Source organism: Limulus polyphemus, unplaced genomic scaffold (genome assembly GCF_000517525.1).
Source record: "Limulus polyphemus unplaced genomic scaffold, Limulus_polyphemus-2.1.2 Scaffold2192, whole genome shotgun sequence".
In the NCBI taxonomy this organism is placed as follows: Eukaryota; Metazoa; Arthropoda; class Merostomata; order Xiphosura; family Limulidae; genus Limulus; species Limulus polyphemus.
This window is the reverse complement of record NW_013667802.1, coordinates 114,443-137,564: the sequence shown is the minus strand read 5'-3', so window position 1 is coordinate 137,564 and position 23,122 is coordinate 114,443. Positions and strand designations below refer to the sequence as shown.

Below are 23,122 nucleotides of genomic sequence, written 5' to 3'. Positions count from 1 at the left end.
ATATATATATATATATATATATATATATATATATACAGCAAATATTTTTTTATTATACAAATAAACACATTTCAGAATTCAGGATATTTGTAGTTTTGAGTAATGAAGCCAGTAGGCTGACAGATTTTTGAACTGTTCTAATCTGCTACATATGCGGGAAAATTATCAATAAACAGACAACATATATAGTCAGAAAACAAAGAAACATTGGTTGATTACATTTTACATATATGCAACAATAGAAAAACAAACAGTTTACCAAAAAAGTACAAATACATACAATATTTAATAGAAATGGGACAAATAGTAGTTCCGATCAGATATCAGATATGTGGCTCCTAATATCGACTGCATTCAGATATTTTTGGATCAGATAGTAGATGTGGCCATACATACTACTGAGAAAATATGCAGCAGCTGTGACTACTACTTTATAACAGCATATAATGAAACTACTTACTTCATTAAGGGTTTGAAAATTTTCTTTGGATGTGCAAGGGAATATTAAAGTTCCACAAGAATGAGTGTCCATTACAGGATCTTTAAGGGAATGCAGTAGTTGGTAGCATGAGACTATGCTTTATACATGACTGATAATGTTGCTTGGATTGTGCTTGCTGCTGCTGCTATCTTGACTACCTATAGTATACAGTAGGAACATCACAAGTGACCATGCTTTTGAATTATATAACATCTATCTGCATTACAACTACAACTACCAGGGCTCCCACTCTTTAATACAGAGGGAGATGATGCAATGTTTAGAAGCCACGAGTGGGCTAGATGATGTAATACCTATTATATGTGATGATTGTGTAAGTAGAATTATGTCTCAGGATTTGCACATTGTCATGATAATAAAATTGAAAGACTTCATAATAGCTTTTCGAGGCTTCAACCATATTTTTTTTTCTAGTACTCCCAAAAACAGAAATTCATGAAACATTTGACAAATTCCTGATCTTGTCTCACTAAACAAAGAAACATTTGTGCTGTTTTTTCCTGAAGAAACATTTTTTAACAAAAGCCTTCAAATACATACAATACTTCTCATATGTAATCTTACCTCACTTTCACCCACCTTGTACAGATCTATTACTTTGTTAGAAGTGTCATAACACACTATGCTGACTAAGTTTTTGTTCTCTACCTGATTTTTGAATTCCTTTTGGCCTAACCATTTCATATTAAATATGCACTTCCCCATGATTAAAAATGAGATAATAGAATGTTTAATTCAAGAAGATAGGCTTATCAAACATCAACAAAGAATGTAACACAGAATAACATTTGTTGTTGTTTTTCCCCTACTCACTGTTTGTCTTTACACTAAACACTTGCTGCGTCACACTGATGCTGGAAAATTATGTTAGCAAAAGTGTTTTATGGCAGAGAAAAAACTAAGAAGAAAAATCATGCTTTTTGGAAACCATATGAAAGTTGAACAGGGTGCCACACTTTGGCAAATACAAAAACAATTAATTAAAGTAAATAATTTAGTAATTTATTGACGTCACAAAAACTTCAGAAAGGCCTAATTATATAATACTAAAGAAAGCATTATAATAGAAATTTTATAAAATACAGGGATTTATCAATTTTTCAAGTGATTTCATTGAAATTCAAGGGCTTTTTAAGGCCAAATTGGAATTTAAAAGAATTTTCCAGACAACTGTGATATTTAAGGATTTTTCAAGCTCTGTGCAACACCTGTGCCTGTGTAATATTGTAAGAGAACCTACTGATGGAAATGATATTTGATTATCTATTCATCATGAAATTAATATCCTATCAGATGATGTTTGATATTAAACTTCAATAGGATTGAATATTTGTCACATCCCTAGAATTTAATGTTTTGAACTTGCTTATTATATATAAATTTAATAATGTAGCTTAAGTTTCCACTGGCAGATTACACTTTCAGATTTGAAAATAAAAATTAGCAACATATTTTCAATTTACCAACTAAATACATTTTTATAAGTGGAACAGGAATTGTTACTACCAACAGGCCTAAAATGTAGGATACATTTCTAATGACTTGCCAGCTATCAGCAAAAAGTTAAACAATAGGCTATCTGTGCTTGCACACCATAAACATCTCCAACCTCAATATTTGGCTTTATAAGACCTCGAGGTTACCACTGAACCACCAAGGGGCAGAACAACAATTGAAGAAAAACATTTATTAGATCTTAAATATCATGAGATATTTAGTTATTACAGTATTAAATCTTATAATCACAATTAATTATGCAAATTTTTTCCATAAATAATTATTCAAAACAGCAACAAAACTAATTTTATGACTTGTGAAAACTTACCTAGGTTGAGATAAGGCAACTTTTTGTATGAACTAAATACAGGAAATGTTTATCTGAAAGCTATACAATGCATATTGAAGTAAATATAATCCAATAACAGCTAGATGTTGCTTTCAGGAACTACTAATACCAAACAACTAACATGAAAAATTGCACAACAAAAGAGTTATAATAACAGAACATTCTATGAGCACATTATGTCCATAGATTCTATTGTGTTGCTTACAGACCTGAAAATAAGACAGGAGTTAGGAATAAGATAACAAAAGATTCAGAAAAGACAGGTCTAAAGCCCATGATTTCATAGGTACATTTCTCTCTAATTCTAAATAACACAAGCATACATTTACATGTAACTACTTCTAGTTTCTTTTATAAGACTTACCACAACATTGTCAATATCTGCATACAAGCCATTGATTACATCCTTGCTGTCTGAGTTCTTCAGCAAAGCATCCAAAGAATATGGCTGAACAACAGAAAGAATTCGAGCTGGATGACCAAGACGAACTAATCGAATTTTATACTTAGAGAGTTTTTCCACCATGTTGTCTACTGCTACATTTGATGGAGCACATGCAAGCACCTGAAGCAAGAGAATTATCATATATGAGTACTGACTGAATTTAATTAAGTTTAATAACTGAAAACAAAGAGCTTGTAAAGATATGTTGAATTTACCTGATCTATATGTTTATAAAAGCCATTCTGTATATGTAATGGTCTCTTTGTTGGTAATACTCAACTCTCTGTTGGTCATGTTCAAACTGGCTCAGTGGATTTTCTCAAGCAGAAGTATCGAGTTCAAATCCCGGTTGAGTGGGAATTGTTTCACAACTATATTTAATTATTAACTCATGTTAAGAGCAAGTTATTACAATATTAGAAAAAACCATAACAATATAACATTAAGGGTTTCAATTATCTGTTAACATTCAACTACAAGGACTGGGTGTCACAGTGGTTATAGCACTCGACTATTATATGGAAGTCTCATGTTCAAATCCCAGCTGAGGCAGTATTTTATGTAAATTTTATTTTATTATTATATATTTTATTTTACATTTATTATTATATTTATATTTTTAACATTTATTATCATATTTATATTTTTAACATTTATTATCATATTTACAACAAGCTCTTTGAATATTCACAAAAATATGAATATGATTATAGATTAAATAAAGAATAATATCATATTCCATATTAAACACGGGCGACCGTACGTATCAAAAACAACCTATATATCTTTTCAATGCAGTAAATGGCTCTACAATACATTTTTATTGATGTTTTTCACTTTATGTAAGAGATTTTTAAAAATTTATTCAAAATATTAACAAACATTTTACATGCAAAGTTATACCTTTGTACATTTACCCTTCACAATAAAATTCATTGTCTTTGCCATAACAATTAATAAATTGCAGGGTCAGACATTTGACCATGTAGGAATATTTCCTCAAGAACCAGTTTTTTTCGTACAGTTCAATCTATAAGGCTTTATGAAGAAAAATATTTGAACATAACATCAAAATATACATATGTGAAAATTCTAATCAAGAATCACTTATAAGAAATGACAAAATATAGACCAAAAAAAAATAGTTTTCATGAAATACTAGGAAAAAAGGATAAACATTCTTTATACCCAAGTTTTTACTATAATAAATTTTTAAAAACCATGTTCATAAAACATTTATTTAGATTTAATTTTCAGAAGAAAAATTAATCAGCATTTACCAATATATGACAATCAGCTAGTAGTTCAATAAAATGTAGAATGCTTTTAGCTTTCATAAAATTTCTTTTCAAAAGATAAAACACTGCTCAAATGCCATACAGCTCTTGTTATTCTTAATATATGCAGCATGTAAATGTAAGTACTTTATCTTTATGCCAAGACTAAAATTACATAACCTTGACTATGAAATATACATCTCACCAAGTTTGAAGATTATAATAATTACAACGGAGGACTTCAGGAACAGAATGAAAACAAAATTTCTATCTGTATAGAAACAGCACAGGTTTCATAAAATCTGATTGAATACTTCAGAATTCAGTCGAAAACCTTCCTAGAATGACAATCATTTTTACTTGGAATGTACACGGCCATTTTTATTATCTTAAATAAGCCATGATGGGAACTTCATACAATGATTTGAGTAAACTTAGAAATCAATGTAGTGTGTTAATACAATATCATAGAAACATATATACTAGTGGTGAGAACTGGTTATAAAATAATGTTTAATGATTGTTTAGCAATTGATTACTGGTAGCAATGTAACTATTCATTAAACAATACTACGTAATTAATTACTTTTGTTAATATCATTGAACATTTTTTGTAATTGGGATGATTTATAAATTAGCCTGGATTAGCTAACTGCTGTCAGATTTAGCATTTTCCACTATGAAAGCATGATCTAGATTCCTCTAGTCTTGATTCTACATTAATACACCCAATAATTAGCCAAATGTATTCACTCATGCATATGACAACAAATTAATATGTAAAAAAAATTAGAGAAGAAGAGAATTTTCAGTGCATGGGTTACACTTAATGGTTTTTTTTGGTAGCCAGCTGGAGCACCTAGACATGTCTTTTGGGTGGCCAAGCAGCAGTTTAAGTGGCCAATGTATTTTTTCCTTATTTCATAAAGAAGCAACCTGTAACTGAATGAATTGTACTTTATAACTTATAGATCTTTTTACTTGTAATACTATGTTGCATAAAATTGTGTAAAATGAGTTTGGTTGCTCAATTCCATCAAATAAATAGGATAAAAACTCATGTGACTGATTGACGATGACTGCAGACAAATAATCCAAGACAGTGAGTGCACATAGTTCTTTTTTTTCAGTCTTTATTAAAACATTCACTCTTTGAACTTAAAAAACTGTCACATCACACCTGGTGAGATCAGAACTTCTACTCTGAACACTTGTGCTTTGTCTTCAAAAGTAAAAACAAAACACACAACAAATCCCAAACTTCTTGCCATTTGCTTACAGTAAAACAGAAGAAGCTTGGAGGTACAATCAATGGAAGACAATAAAGTGTAACACTCAAAGTTAGCCCAGGTCACTTGGTGCTGGATAAGGTAGAAATATTGTGTTACAATAAATTAAAAACTATATAGAATGATGCACTACAAAACTGTAAGACTCCTTTAATTTCCTACACAAATCATCTCATTGTCTATTCTGATTCAGAACTCAATCTGGCTGAGCAATCAGTATCAGGAAAACAGGTGGAAAGTGGTTAGCAGGCTGTGATTTCCATTATTTTTTCATTCCTCTTTTTTTTTTTTATTGCATTAATACCAGAATTTTTTTTTTCTTTCTTTATTTGTCATATCTCTAGTCTTCATCTTCCAGGCCATGCCCCACCATGAATATCCTTGAATCCATGTGTCCTTTATTGATATTCATACCACCAAAATACAACTTCAAAGTGGTACCTACATGTATGTTTGTACCTAAATTACAGAACAATCCCCTTCCCTAGGGAAACCATACACGGATTGTTTTATCTCCCTTTGCAGGCTTTTTCAAGTTACTTTACCTCTTTTCTATGGAATTTAAGTTTTACTCCTTATGAAGGGATTGTGACAATTCCAAGACCCCTCTGTTCTATTTCTCGAGAATGGGGCTTCAAATATCCTTGTTTGCAACATTTCTTGGGCCTAGATGACATCTCACAACATACACCTTTTCTCCGAGAAAATTATAAAATGCATGCAGCCTTTCAGAGCCTGGAGTGGGAGCCAGGATCCATTGCATACAGCACAGCATGCAGCTAAAGTTTTGTTAGTGTCTGTGCTGTGCATTTTGGAACAGCTTGAAGGTGCTTGGCAACTTACCAATTACTGTACACTACATTAAAGTTGTCTCTTGAAGATTTGTGAGTACATATGATCACAGTGAACATGATCTTGTGTTACAGATGTGATAGCAGTTACTCACGTGATACAGAATGAATGACCCATATTTATCAAGTTGATACTATGTTGAGTAAAGACTGCAATGATGTTAAGTAATATATAATTGTAATAACATTTTTAATTTCTCATTCAATTAAATATACAAAGGCATACAACATTGTGTTAATCAGTATCTGTGTTTTACTGTAAAATGTCTTTAAAAAATACCATCACATTATGCTATTGCTTTCCTTAATATATTATACAGTAATTGGCAAGTTGACAAAAGTTTCCCCACTGTGTGAAGATGTTAGTTACCAATCAGCTTCACGCTGTCCCAAAATGCAAAAAAGCCCGTGCTAGGAGATACACTGTACACAGTCAGAGCTGGGTGAATGCGAGTTCATATAGGGTTTCAGTCTGCGGTCGCCATTGTGCCATGCATCCAACCCTCTGGATAATGGCGAGACATTCACTCAATATGTGAGAATAACATTATAAATAATTCTCAATATAACTTTACTGTTCTTGTAATTTTCTCATGACAAACATTATTTATCTTGTAGATGAAATAATCACTTAAATTCAGATTTTCATGGGCAATTTTTCAGTGGCCACATGGACCACCCAGGAAATCAATCAATAATCAATTAATAATTGATCCTCAAAATGTCGACAAAAATTTTAACAAAAACTCAAACTAACGTACAACACTGAATGATACTGGAGATAGTATCATTAATTGCTTAACACTATCATTTTGACAACAGATCACCTGTAAATTTTAATTGTGTTACAATTACATTATGACTTTGAGAAAAATGTTTTCAATAATTCAAGACATTTTAAAGTTACAAAATGATGGATTAACAATACATAGTTATAATTAAAACCCTTAATGATTTCAGCTTTCCTTTAACTATATTCTTTTAACTATACTACTTTAACTTTATTAAATTACCCTATTGCATAAAGGTTTACTTTTCAAGTTCGCAGGAAGACCTTTTTTTGCTTCTTTAAAGTAAAACTGGAGTACAATTCCTATTTTAACTTAACACCATTTTATACTTCAACCTTCTACAATAACAAACATTAATATTGCTAAAAAAAATATCTGTAGTGCCATCTATGAACAAAACAACAAATCTTACCCCTTAGAACATGCTGTACTCTCAAAATTTCCAGTACTTTAACACAAACTCTTATGAGAACCAGTATCATTTATACGTAAAATTACTGTAACAAAGTAAAAATATTTACAACTAAAATATTACTTAGACATATCAGTCTTTCGTCATTTGAACTTGTGAATCTTATATGTGTAACACTTACTGTAAAAATCCCTTTTTTTATTACAATTTGGAATAAAAAGTTAAAGCAAATGATGGAATGTTTATATGGAAAACAAAGTATTAAGTCATCAACAAATTAATGTCGCATTTTGGAAAACTTTCACTAACCATCCTCCATAAAACATACATCACGTATAATAGTTAAACGAAATCCTAAACGCCATGTTAGTGTAGCCTATATACTGTGTAAAGTTTAGTTTACTCTAATCCTTTATAGTGATCGCATATGATGAGTCACAGATTTGGCATGTAATGCTGTTTGAATACAAGAAGGGAAACAATGCCTCTGTAGCCACAAAGAATATCATAGAAGTTTATGGAAATGTTTTGAACGTTCGTAAGTGTCAACGATGGTTCAGCAAATTTCGTTCAGGTGACTTTAGCCTTAAAAACTGTGATGGCAAGGGCAGACATGTTGGAATTAATATTGATGCTCTGAAGACGCTTGTTAAGTTTAACCCAAGGCAACACACTCGTGAAATGGCCCTGAAATTGCATGTTTCTCATGAAACAATACATAAACGTCTAAGGAATATAGGAAAACTCCTTAAAGAAGGTGTTTGGGTGCCTCACGAACTCTCCAGTGATCATCGTTTCCAACGTGTAAACGTTGTTTCGTCTCTTGTGGTGCATAATGTCAATGAACCATGTTTGGACAGAATTGTCACCAGTGGTGAAAAAATGGATTCTCAATGTGAATATTAAATGCCAAAAACAATGGCTCAGTCCTAGACAAAAACCATTTCTGACCTCAAAACCTGGACTCCATCTGCAGAAAGTGATAATTTTCATTTGGTGGGACATCAAAGGAGTAATTCATTTCGAACTCCTCAATCCACAGCAAACTGTCAATGCATAGATCAGCAACTGGAATGTTTAAATCAAGCCCTTTATCAGAAATGCCCTTCATTCATCAGTTGGAAAGGTGTTCTTCTCCACAACAATGCACATCCACATGTGACACGTTTGATGCAACATAAGATTATGGATTTGGGTTGGAAGGTTCTCCCCTACCCACCATATTCTCCAGATATGGCACAATCAGATTACCATCTTTTTCATTCACTGCAACACCACCATAATGGGAAAATGTATGCAAATGTGGAAGGTGTTAAAGAGGACATTGATATGTTTTTACTTCAAAGCCAAGTGATTTCTTTAATCAGGGCATTAACAACCTGACTGTAAGATGGAAAAGCATCACTGATAAGAATGAAGACTATTTCATTTAATAAATGTTTTGTTTGGATATATAAGTTGTTCGAGTTTTTTCATCCAAACAAAAAAGTGACATTAATTTCTTGATGACCTTATATAATACTGTTGTATGCAAAGTACCTGTGATTAAGGAAATAAGTATAAAAGCAAACTAGTCATAACAGTAAAAACATCACAGAGAAGGAACAGTCTTGATTTTCTTGTTTAAAAGCTTAAAAAACTTTTATATCACTTTTATGAAAGAAAGATTTCTTAACCAATGAAAAAAAAATTAAATAACAAAACTCATATAAGTTAGGCATTTATTTACAAAGTAAATTTATACTACTTAGAAGTGTACAGTTTATATGAGAGCAAATATCTTGGTGGTGATCTGAAGGTCATAAAATCAAACCGAAAAAAAATTACCATGAAAGTTATAGAGAAAGTTAGGCCATAGGTAAAAACTAATAAATATAAACTAAACATCACCTTTTGTCTTTGGTGAACTGTCTGCAAGATTATTTCTACAACTGTTGTGGTTTTGCCAGTGCCTGGTGGGCCATGGACAATAGCTACTTCATTTTGCTTCAAAGCAAACATCACTGCTTCTTTCTGGGAATCATTTAGTTCTGACTGAAAAAACTGAAAATGGCTTTGCCCTATAAATAAACAAAGTATATGAAAAAGATTTGTTAAAGACAATGTCAATGAATCTTTATAACTTTTCCTTTCTATTCCATGTTGTTTTTTTTATATAGATGTCAAGGTTTCTATGTGAGAGATGAAAAAAAGTTCAAACATAAAATAAGCTAACAGTTATGGCAAGCAGTCAAAATAACAATAAGGTAAAAATAACAAATGAATATTGTGTGAAGATCATATTACTGTGGTTCAAGTGTTTTTTAAAATTTTACAAAATTTAATTTATTCTGGTTTTATTTGTCCTTTCAAAGCTATGTTTTTATGACTGGTTGCCCTTACGATAAAAGTTTGTACTTCTTTAAATTCTCATACTTTTCTTTACAATTAACCCTATGTTCAATGGTAAGGGTCAAAGTGCAAAGGTCAAAACTTTTACAATTACATTCAAAATTTAATTAAACAACTTTTTCATCAATGTATGTCAATAAATTTGGCATAAAAACCTAGTTTATAATTTAAATCAATACAAGTTTCGATTTCTTAATTTAAAAAAGGAAATATTTAAGTAAGTTTTCAATCATCACTTTTATGTGTAACTTGATATCTCACTGCTCTGAATTATCCATTTTTGGATTTTTTTTCTTTCTTCTCTTATAGAGGTTTCAGAATGTCCACCAGTTAGATACACCAACTACAGATATTGACAGGCCATTATTTCAAATAAGAGCTTCCCAAGTTCTTTACTATTAGAGATATCAATAAATTTGTTACATCTACCACAAGAGCTCCTCCCAACTCTTCATGCTCTTGAAATTATTATTTACTCATGCTTATTTGTCAATGTCGCATGTTTATAACAAACAGAAGGGCTCTTTGTGATCTATGTGCTCAAGTTAGTTTTTCCTTACAAGGTGCGATTGTTTTATTCAGTGAAGATCACAGTCGATGATCTAGTAAATAATGAAAAAGTTTAAATCATTTTAAAGGGCAATTAGAAAGCTAAATAAATTATGGTAGTTTTCATTTTGGGGCATTCTGTTTTACTGCTTGAATTATTGTTTGTGTTTTAAAATACATATTTGAAAGCTATATGAATTATTTTTTGGACAACCAACTTAGAAAAATTAAAAGTTAATGAAGACTGGTTTCTAAGAGCTAAAGTGCCTCAATCCTAAAGTAAATGCTAAATTTCTGTATTATGTATATTTTTAATTTGTATCAAATATTTTTTAACAAAAGTAACTAAAATGTAAAAATAAAAATCATTTTCACATCAAGGAATGGATTAGGCATATGTAACTAGACATTGCATCATGTAATCAGAAAATTTGTTTACACTAAACTCGCTGCACTCCTGCTGGGTGATTTATTGTTATTCACAGTACTTAGACATGGTAAAAAAAGTAAGAAAACAAAACAAATTCATTGAAAACAAAAGTAACCTGTTATGAGCCTTAAGTTGTTTAGAATAAATAACTGTAATTTTGCATCAAAATATGCAGTCATTCAAGAAAGAAAAAAAGGTTAATTTAGATTTATTTCATATTTTTTGTGGTTGTTAGGAGGTAGTACATACGGACCAAGCCTGTATAGTATTAGGGTAGATAAACAAACAGATAAAATATAAAGTTTCACTGAAAAAATTTTTGATATTCATTTATGAGGTTCTAGAGGACATGTAAATGAAATATGAAAACTGTAAAATAAAAAAAACACGTTATACTTAACATCAAAATTATCTTGCACTTAGACTAGTGAGACTGAATACAATACATTCAAAGACAAACGTTTAGTAAAAATACTTTGTCAAAAAATTATGAAAGAGTCTAATGTAAAGAAATTTTAACTTCCAAAATGATATACTTACCTCTCTGTACTCAGTAGCTAGAATCCCACAGTGATGTGTTGAAGAGGCCAGTGCAATTGCAAAAACCTAAATGAACTTCCTTTGGAGAAGGTGCCTGAAGGGGAAAGCCTATGAAGTGAGACACCCTATAGTGAGGAGATCATATTCATTTCATGCAGAGAATACTTTTTGCCTGGATGGAGTTATGAAAGGAGGAAGGCAAAATGAGTCCATGTGTCATAGAGATGGATGGAAAAAGACAAGATCAACCAAGTAATTGCACACAACAGGTTGGTTGGACAAGAGGTGTAGCATGGCCATATGGTTTGGTATGTGTTCTGTTGTTCAACTCAGACTCGCATACAGGAATAACAATCAAGTCCCTTTCTGTCACATGAAGGGAACACTTTGCCCCATCCAGTTTGCCAAACCACTGGAAAATTGAGAAGATTATATAATAGGTGTGACATTAATACCTCTGCCCTCCTTCCCACCATACTGTACTGCCCACTTGGACTCTTTTTGGAGGAATCCGCACAACTGGTGAGAAACTCTCCAAGTTGACCACCTTAATGGCAAGAGTTTTCCATGCTCCACTACAATCAGGAGAGGGAGGAATTTACTTTGGAGAGATACCAGAGAGGTGCTCAGATCTAATCTGGCCTAACCACCACAAAGGTATTTTACTGGAGAAAGTGCAATGAGTTACCACAAAACCTAATTTAAATGTCAGCATGCACAATCCAGGAAAGTAGGCAGACATTTCCCAGTGCTAGTTTCTTACATGACAGTCCATGGAAGGTAGGATCTGGAACTCATTTCTACTTTAAGAAATTTAAGGGTAACTGCCTTCCCATAACTGGCTATAGACAGTAAAAGGCAGTAAAAGCTGTGACGTTGTGGGTTAAGCACTCAGCTTTGTATAATTATTTGACTGATTTTTTTAATGATTTTCCTTGACAGCTGACTAGATTGATATCAGCGTTTCGATTTTGTCTGATAGATGGGATATCCCTAGCGCATTTGGGTGCTATTACCACAGACATTATCCATTATGACAATAAGTTGACAACCTGGACCGATAACGATACTGCAATATTTAACTCTTTCAACCCAGGCTCGGTCCCTGAGACCGACCTCATAACCATTTTGTCCTTGTCATAGTTTTCAAGCTATAACTTTTAAATTAGTAAACGAATGTTAACGAAATTTGGCAGTTTATGAGTAAACATTACAATGCTTTCATACGCAAAATATCTAATCTTTTTATCATTAAGTTTTAAGGTTTGTAAAGCAATGTTTTTTTTCTTTTCACATCTTGCCTATCTATCATGCAAAGTAATTTTCATCTTAACATTAAAAATACTTTTATGCATCAGAAAATTTTATAATGTCCAAATAATTATCAAATGTTTCTTAAGAAAAAACTTTGTGTTTTATCTGTTATTTTCAGTAATTAATCTCTGTACGGGTTCAGTAGATTTGAACGATCTCGCAACCACCATAAAAAATTAGGAAATAAATATAAATTATGCATCTTTCATTCTAAAATGAACACAAATTATAACACGAAAACATATGTGTTTAGATAAAATAGCTTAAATGTCACAACATTATACATTTATATATACATCTATTATTTTTATTATATTGACCTTTCACCCGTGCCTGGCTAACAATACAGAAGTTACAATAATGAGGCTCACATGCACTCATGTTACCATATCTAATAACATAAAGGTGACCTTTGGTCCGTACAAAGTAACTTGTCTTGGCTGCGTTTTAGTCGACTAGTATTTTGTAAAATACAGTCAAATTTCAATAATTATACATTATATATGTATATAGATTATTGCTATTTTAAAATAAGTTCTTAAAGTTATTTTTCCTAAAACATAGAACAGTAAATAAAGAAGTAGAGCAGACAATTATCTCTTCTAGTTACGACCTTTGTACTCAGTTGCTAACTCTTTAAAAATTTTGCACATGGAGGATATGAAACAAAACGTTTTTTTAGGTTTTATATATACATTTGAATAACTAAAAAATCATAAATTACTACATCAATACCATGGAATTCAACTATAATTTACCAAGCTTAGTAACTAAGATGTATTTTACTCTAAAAAAATATATGAAATTTTAAGCAAACTAAAGACACTACCTACTTCATTGAAATCTTGATTTAAAAGAAAGAAATGATACTAGGTACGTTAGAAAGTCTTAAAAACCACTAGAGGGATATTCTTAGCTTCTGATTAGTTATTCAAAATGGAAGGAGGTGAGCAGGGTGCCACTATGATTTATTATGTGAGCAATATCTTAGCAAATAGAAAAGATAAGACCTTCTTATTTTATATCCTAGCTTGTCAATATCTGTAATTTGAGTTTCTAATTCATACGAAACTACAGACTTAGTATTTTGACTTCATAAACATCTAATTTGAACCAGTGCTGCATTCAACATACCACATGACACACAAAAAATCTATGTTTGTGTTTTTTTTTATATTTGCTTTTAAATTAAGAATTTGAGTGATATATACATAGTATTAAAATTTGGATTATAATCTACAGTTTGATACCAAATTTAATGATATAAATTCATGAAATAGTAGTTCAATAAAATTTTGAATGCGAGTCAACAAACAAGATGACATGGCCTTTCACCTGTGACCTGTATCAAAAGGGTTAATTCATTATATTGTTTTATAGTGCTGATTTAATTACCTATTAACAATTAATGTAATCAATAGTTCGTAAGCTATTTATTTAAAAGAAAATTATGTTGGGGTGTTGATTTTATCACCCTTTTCTCTTGTTTTATATTTTAGGAATATTCTGTTACCCTCGTATACAGATTAATAGCCTAACTAGCTATTAATCAGTTAATTAAAATATTTTACATCAATATATAAAAAATTTTCTTGGAAAAGCTCCAGATGTTTAACCTGTCCGCAGCCATGGATTTTCAAAATGTACCACCGTGTAAAGTATATAATTTATTTATTAATTAGTGGTATATGTGGACTTAAATACGTAGAACTAACAACTAATCCATTACATCTAAGGATTAACCTATATAGATCACAAATTAATATGGGTTTTTCCTCATTCGATAAAAATAAATCATTTTAATAAACATTTATTTAATAATGTAAAAATTACTATATTAGAAAAAACTTTACAATACAAATTTCTTAACAGAAAGAGAAGAATATCATATTCTGAAAGAAAAAAACTCTTTACCCTTATGGATTAAATCAGGACTTTCAAAATAAAACTGCTGAAGTCATAAGTAAAGATTCCTGTATCAGAAATTTATTTGAATTAAATATTTGTAGAAATAAACAAAATAAAAATAGGGGTAAAGGTAAAAAATAGAAAGAAATGGATTGATTTTGAAAGTTTTTGTAAAAATTTGAATTCTGTAATTGACAGATCTCTTAATCTGGTGAAATTTATAATAAAATTGGTGAAAGTAGTAGTTACCCTCCCTAGCCACTGAAGTTTTGGGGAGGAAAGAATGATCCAAATAAAAGAGAATATATGTAGGATGATAAAGAGTATGTGAAACATCAATGGCAAACATCTACACACTAAGAGGAGAAGGAAATAATTCTTAAGGGAATGGTGAAACAAGAAGCACATGGAAAGTGGTTCAAATGGAAGCAAAGTGAATCAGTGAAGGCCCACATTAACATCCCTATCCAGAAGGGTAGCCTGCTATGATGGACCATGAATCTGGAAGGAATGCATCAACAGGGAAAGTATATGTGAGGTAAATACCATACAGTATCTGTAAAATTGAAAAGGCTGCTCGATAACCTGAGATCGAGGAGACAGAAGATACCCGATCAAAAAGTCAAATAAGAAAATCAACAATATGAGAAACAGTAAGTTGATCAAAACTGTCAACCCATAGATCAACTGTGGAAAATGTTCCATTCATATTGATAGACTTCCATAGAGGAAGGGAAAATGGAATGAACCAGAAATGAAGCTACTCGTTAAGACAAGCCTGATCTCTTCACCAAGGACCAAATAAAAACAAGGCATGAAGATTGAGAACATGAAAGGCAGGATGAAGTACAGTGACTGAGGTTAACAAAGAAGAGAAGGAAACAGAGGAAGAGGTAATGGAGGGGGAAACTGGAGAAACTGCAGAAATCATGGCTGAGCCCGCCAGTAAGAAGCAATCAGAAGGACTTGACACGGAGTAGTATGGATGATCAAAATCATCTGGGGAAGAAGTCGAATGAGAGGATAAATATATAGGTATTTGTTGGTCCAATCCTTGTGGAGAGCATCAAGAACAAGGGGATGATGGAACGCAATTTGTGGTTGAGGGACGTGGAAAAAGCATCTATGCGAAGAGTACCCCACTGAAGGCAGAAGCACTGGAAAACAAGAGGATTGATCCGTTGGATAGATTTTGTCTGGACAGAAAAGCCTATCTGCAACAAGATTGAAAGCACCAGGAACATGATACTCAATCATATGAATATCAAGCATATGGGCCCAAATAAAGATCCAAAGTATGAATAGAGAGGGATTGAAATGTGTGTCACCCTGGTGATGAGATAAGTATCCACTGTAGAAATGTCGGAATGGATCATGACCAGACAAATTTCTGGCCAAATAAAGAAAATGAACCAAAGCCTGACATACAACGAGAAGCTCCAGGATGTTGATGTGATAAGACCTCTCAGCCACAAACCAATGCCCCCATCCCTGAAGGAATGCATCTGTGAAAATGTGCAAATCTGAATGAGGAGGAAGAAGTGGGACACCTGCTGACATGTGAGTCTTGTCCAACCATCAATGCAGATCATCGACTAGGGTAGGAAAAAGGGTAATAAGAACCTGCAAAGAATCCCATGAAAGATTCCACTGGTTGCTAAGAGCCTGCATATGAGCAAGAACTAAGGGAATAAATACTGCTATGGAAAAACCACATCCCCCAAAGCAATAGAGCCTCATGAGCTGTAATAGAGGGAGCAGTAAGACTGCAGAGAAATGAAATTTCCATAGTATGAAGTCAAAGAGAAAAAGTTTGGACCCAACTGAAATGAGTGTTCAAAAAACACCCAAATGGTCAAGATATTGGGTAGAATGAAGAAATGACTTTTCCAATTTGATTAACCAGTCCACTCGAGCCACCTCCAGGAGCAGCTGATGAATGTGACGGGTGGAGTCCTGTTTGGAATGAGTTAACAGTAGCTAGTCATCCATATAATGATGAAAATGCAACCTGAGAGCATGTATGTGACAAGCAAACACTCTGACAACTTGACAAAAAAACATATGAGGCCGAAGGAAGTCCTAAGGGCAGTGCGCAAAACTGATAAACCACCCCGCAAAGAACAAACCACAGATATGGTCACAACTGACGAGATATTGGGATATGCAAGTAAGCATTGCATTCGCAGCATCCATCTTGGTCATCCACAAACCTGGAGAAAAAGCCCACCTGAGGGTGAGAAATGATTCCATGGTAAAACGGGATAGACTGAGAAATTGATTGAGGTGAGACAAATCTACTACAGGCTGTCAGTCTCCAGTTTTCTTGGGGACAACAAACAGCCTGGAGAAAAATGATGAACAGGTTCGATGGCCTGTTGAGACAAGGTCTCGTACCGCCTCTGACAGATGCTGGCAGGTGATAGGATCCTGAGGCATAGGTAAAGAAATATGAATCAAACAAAAATGTTTGATAGACAAATGCAAATTTGAGACAAAAATAATGACTGGGAAATTAAGTTAGAGTACAAGATGTCTTCAATATAACGAAAAAATTAATTAAGAAATCCTACTTTGTAATTGAAACTATTAAATTTATTACTGCAAAGCAAACGACAAGCACCAAATGCAAAAAACATCTGAACATGAGTACTGCCAAACGAGAAATGATAGTTAGGTACAATGGAATAGAGGGAGTCACATGCATCCTGAGAGTACGTTGCACTCCTATTGGTGGAGTGTTGACACATGATGATTTGCATGAGACACACATTGGAATCAGTCAATTTCACTAGAGGGGAGATAGAAGGCTTGTGGCATGCATAAAATGTTTTTGCATATAGAGGGCAGCACTGAAACGAGAATGGATATTTACGTGAGTGGAGGTAATGTACCATATCAGAATTCTTATTACTAATAATATGTATGCCTTTCTGGTCTAAATAGTGTTCTTTTGATATAATTAATTCAGAAGAACTGAACAGTTTAATATATTATTTTATATATACCATTAAGAGTGCTCGTAAATTCTTTTAAAATGTTGAAATGCAACTATAATACACCAAGTAGTAGCATTGTATGTAATACTAACATAAAATTCTGTATATGTGCAAGCAAAGATTCCAATTATTATTTGATAGTTTTGTTTGTTCTATTGTTAGGCACACAGATATACAATGGGATATTTGTTCTCTGCTCAAAACAGGTATCAAAACCTAATTTTCAGTATTAGAATCCCTCACACTTAAAACTGAGCTAGAGGCAGACACTTGATAATGAGTGATACAAAAATTAACAAATTACGACAAAAACATATTCCTATATAGGTTTCTAAATAAAATAAAAAAACAGTATATTTAAAGATAAAATAACTCATACTTCAAAAAGGTAATATATAACACAACAATCACTTTGTGGTATTCTACTCCTAGAGTTAAGAGTAGATAAAGCAATGAGAGAATCTTGTCATTAAACAAAAGATGTAAGACAACATGAACACTAACAAGACTAAATACAGTGTAGTTTAATAACAAAAGTTAGCCTGTGAACAGCTGGCTGAAATATGTAGTGATAGGACAGAAACCTGAAATACTGTTTTAAAAGATTAAGGGGAAATGAAAATAAAACTCCGTCAAAAATATTACTTTAAAAGTTAACAACTACATACACAGTTTATCAGAAGAAGGAAAACTAAGTAAGAAATGTATACAAAACCTCAACAGTCAAAAGTAACTTCCGTAAAAGCTGAGTGCAAGCACAACATTTATAGGAAAACCACACAACAATAACTGATATGTCTTTTCAATAGCTTGATGTTCATCATTCTCATATATACGTTTCAATGGGATTCTCGAAGTTTGAAATATCAAGTAAAAACAGCAAAGTAATTTTCAATTTCTTCTTCTTTTATTATATCTTCTTCTTCATTTCATATTATGAAATTTCATGATAATCAAAAACTTGACAGAATAAAAAAAAAAAGAGAAACTGGAAATTCAATAATTTCTGGAAACTCACCCCATCTAACTAGTTATACATACTAAGGACATGTAACTGTTAAATGCTAAAACTGTTTTTATTCTCCATGTTCTATCTGTAATTGATCAATCATAAACAATATTAAACTAAACTTTAACTACCTCTGTTCCATGTGCAGTTTTAAAATAGCCTGACACTCAAGGTTTTTTTGGAAACAATACAACTATCTCAACAATCAGCAAATATTTTTCACCAACTTATGTATACAGAGTGACACCTTTGGCTACACAGGCACGTGACCTAACCAAATTTACTTGGTTCTGAGCAAGAGCGTTAGTCAAATTTAAAACATAAATAATAATATGTAAAATATATAGCTTACAAGAAAGAGAGATATGTAACATAAGCATATCACAACTTTTCAGTTAACCATATTAAGTGTGTATATTAGTGTTGTAAATGTGCATATACATAAGCAGTCTGAGCTCAAACTCAACTCATACATGCACCAAGGAGTGATTATGTTTGACAAATTTTAAAAGGTATAATACTATACTCTGGATTAAACACAACAAATTAAAAAATATACACAACACTGAGCAAATCATTTCCTATACTTTTTGGATGATCCATTAAATTATGGTAAGCAAATACAAAAAAACTATTAATCAATTACCTAAAATCTTCATTACTAGATTGCATAAGAAATAGTTTAAAAAAAATTACATACAAGTTAAATCACCATTACAAAAGATATTTTCTTATACTGAAAACAGGTTTCCGATAGATACTTACCTCCTCTCACATAATTAGTATTTCTTGATCTTCCACTGCCCTCTAACGCATTGAAAAGAAATTTTCTCGCTTGATGCACTAGCCTTTATACCCCCTCAGTTTGATTACAAAATGCATGTAAAAGATGACTGGGAAGTATGCAAAATGGCCACCTTAATATGGGACTCTAAAGAAGCAAGATGGGGCCTAAAAACAGTATTATGCAAAAATGTAAACAGGCTGAAGTCCTAGTAGGAGGACATGGAGAGGCAAATACCTGTAAGCAGCATGTCTCACCCCAATAAGACCTGATACCACACCAGCCAGGAAAGTAGGGAAAAGATGATGAGGACAGCCACACCCTGAAAGGCTTAAGTGTGTAGTCAGAAATGCCAGGGAAGAAAGGCACACAAAAACCCCAAACCAAATAGATAAAAATCAATGTGCAGGAACCAGTAAAACAATACGAACAATAACATATAAAACACACTGCTGTGTTCTTGAAATTGCAACAAAGCATTTTAAGTAAGTATGAAAACAACAGAATAATAACAGTATTAACTTAGAGCAAGCTATAAATAACTACCTACAATGTGGTTACTGTGGAGACGAACTTTGAATTGTAGAATATGAGGAGAAAAATTGGTTTCAGTATCAAGAATTTAGGAAATGAAGCCAAAGCAAAGCTCAGCCCTAATAATGGTAAATAAAAGAACATGTCAATGATGTAGCAATGCAAAAAAAAATTCTTACACTTATAAAAATTAGGGTTATAAAGAGCATATATGAAAATTACTATAAAAAAAATTATTCAGATAGAAAAATGAATTAGATGTTACTAGTATTAATGATACGTAACATACAAATCATCTCAACATACCTAGTTAACAAAATAATTATTAATATCGAACTGACAAATCACCTAAATATATTGAGACAAAGTACATAAAAATAATGAATGTACAAACTTCTAAAATTACCTAAAGTTATAATCAAAATTGAACTTACAATTCATTTAAACTTACTCTACATGTAAATGTCTAACTTACCAAAGTCTGAAAACTGATGTCATGAAATACTTAATGCTCTCATGTATAAAGAAGGACAAAGCTACAGAAAGGGCATCTGAGCCATGCCTACCACAGGTATCGCAATCCGTACTGTAGTAAACAAGTCAAAATCTTACCACAGAGCCCCTTGGGGGGCTGGAAGCAATAGGAAGAAAGGAGGACAAGAACAAATTTCTACCAAAGTGAACGATGAGGCTGCACAGCAATTGGAGCTGTAAAAATAAAAATTGTGAAATCACCCTTATTTCTAACATACAGAAATGACTGGATATGCTTTGACCATCATGGAGAAGAAGGTCCAGGCCCCATGGAAGAAGTGAACACCTGATAAACCAAGACACGTATCTTCTCAGCAGACAGTATCAATTCCAAGGCCTGGGTAAGAAATATTAAGGTGCTCCCAGAAACAGTAGTAATCATGTTGAGAATCACATGAAATTACATATATAGAAAAAAGGCAATAATATGTGAAACAGAGAATCAAAATCTCTAACAAAACATAATGCAAGACAGCATTAAAGCACACGCATTAAAAAAAATCATGTTTAGTCAGGTCTGAAAATTGAAAGTAAGCAAGAAACACATCCAATTCATAAGGTGCCAAAGTGAGGTACACACAATGTAATACAGAGGGAGCCAGCTGCTTTGGGAGTGTGTCATGCTTTTATTGGTGAAGGGTTGTCACATGCTCTATGCATGCTAAATGAGCAGCTCGAAGTGAGGGGGTACAAAGGCTAATGCATCAAGCGAGAAAATTTCTTTTCAATGCATTAGAGGGCAGTGGAAGACCGAGAAAAGCTATTTGTGTGAGCAAAAGTATGCATCGTATCAGAATCAACATTTAAACTGTAAACAAAATAAAAAATTCATTACTCACAACTATTGTCCATGAGAGTAACTGTCTCACTTGGTTCTTGATCACCAAACAAAACACTAACTAATGTAGAGCTATGTCCATAATTTCCTTTCTGTAGCTGCAGTAAAGTTCTGAAAATAAAAAGATCAAGTGCATTGAGAGTTATGTTAACTCATGTTTAATGAATTCTCAATGTTTCTAAGTATAATGTTTTATACTATTTTTTCTGAATGTCAGTGCTATTTGCTAGAAAATTTTCATAATAGTGCAGTTATTTGTATCTGTAATTAAAAATTTATTCTGTGATACAAAAAGACTGGTATTACAAAAACTTTGAATTGCACATGTAAAATGTAAAACAAAGCAATACAAACTTTAATTTACCATGTACGGTGTATTTTCCCATGAATAGTTGAAACATTACTTGAATTAAAAAAAACAAAACAATTTTAATGTTTCTATAAACACAAAGAATATCTTATGAACAAGAATAACAATTTATTGCTCTACATTAACTTTTTAAGCAACTGGCCTATTCATACTAGCCAAACAGGATTGTTTTGCTAACAGAACAATAACAATATGCACAAAAAACACGAAGATTTCTTCTGGGTCCTGTATGTTTACTTTCTCAAAGTAACTTTCAAATATTGTGAAATCAAAGGCTATTGTTTCCATGGAAGTCATTAAAACGTAAAATTACAACAAATTTCTAGTTTCTAAATAAAACAATGGCCAACCTTTAATATAAGTTTCAAATTTGTACTTCAGGTTAGTAAGTGTTGTAACTGTATACCATCATGCAATGCAAAACCCCTTTAAAAGTTAGAGATGTAATTGTAGCTGACACATCTTAAAAAAAACAATAAATCATGATCACAATGATAAATAAAAATAATATTGTTCCTGCTTTTGTGGGCAAATAGAAAAATTAGAGAATGAAATTCTACTTGAACTATTTTCAATAAGATAATTTAGGTGGTAAGTTCATGATACATTTGAACCATAAATTAACAGTCAACCATGCAGAAATTAGCAAATATTTTGGTCTTCATAATATCTGGCAAATGATAAAAAGAACTAAGATTTCCTTTTAATGATAATTTGGTATTTGAGCTTTCAAACAATATAACATTTGTGCTCACCAATTCAACTCTTGCAGAGAAAGCTTTATTTGAAAATAACATCCCCTCATCTGTGTCCAAAGCTTGGTAAAATTTCAAAAGCATTTACTAAGTGATTTACTTGGAAACGACCTATTCTAAGTGCTAAACTAGTCAATATTCACTGGGAGAATATCCAAAAGTCACGTTTATCTTAATCTCAGTTGCAAGTGCAAGGTTTAAAGGTGTGATAATTGCATGTAATGCAAATTGTGGATGCTGTCATAACAGGGTTTCTGTTAAAATTCAACTGATCAGAAAGAAAAGTTGTACAAACATGTTAGAATACAATAAAAAAATGGTGAAACAGAATAAGATACCCTGTTTTTCTCACTGTTTTCATTTTCATTGTTTTGGAACTTTCAGTGATTGACAGACTTTGATATGATTGATCAGATTTAAACCAATGAAAGTCATAAGAAATAGTTGAAAAACATATATTTTTGTTTCTGCTAAACTTACAGTGTCCTAGATGTTATAAATATGTTTATAACCATTCTTAGAGTTTAAATCAATCTCAAAATGAAATAGTCTTAAGTAAAAGTAGCCTTGTTTTCGGAAGATTTTCATCAACATCAAAACAAGATTTTGGGGAGAGAGAGTGCATTTTTCAAAGCAAAAGATAGAACCCTAAGCCTATGCAAAGTGACAAACTGGTCTATTGGATTTTCTCTTGTTCAAGGTCACCACCAAAATATAGTAATTTGTGTATGATCAAATCATGATATTATGGTGA

The 23,122-nt window shown here is 32.2% G+C and overlaps 1 protein-coding gene across 10 annotated transcripts in view; it reads right to left on the bottom strand.

The window, feature by feature from the left end:
- The window catches only part of LOC106466223 (DNA-binding protein SMUBP-2-like), a 102,245-nt gene that overhangs the window by 44,724 nt on the left and 34,399 nt on the right, over positions 1–23,122 (bottom strand). For all 10 annotated transcript variants that reach the window (XM_022394190.1, XM_022394192.1, XM_022394187.1 and 7 more), the window contains exons 5-7: positions 21,245–21,354; positions 9,304–9,473; positions 2,713–2,913 (exon numbers count right to left, since the gene is read on the bottom strand). In XM_022394190.1, the coding sequence (XP_022249898.1) occupies positions 2,713–2,913; positions 9,304–9,473; positions 21,245–21,354 (481 nt within the window). The remainder of the gene's footprint in view (positions 1–2,712; positions 2,914–9,303; positions 9,474–21,244; positions 21,355–23,122) is intronic.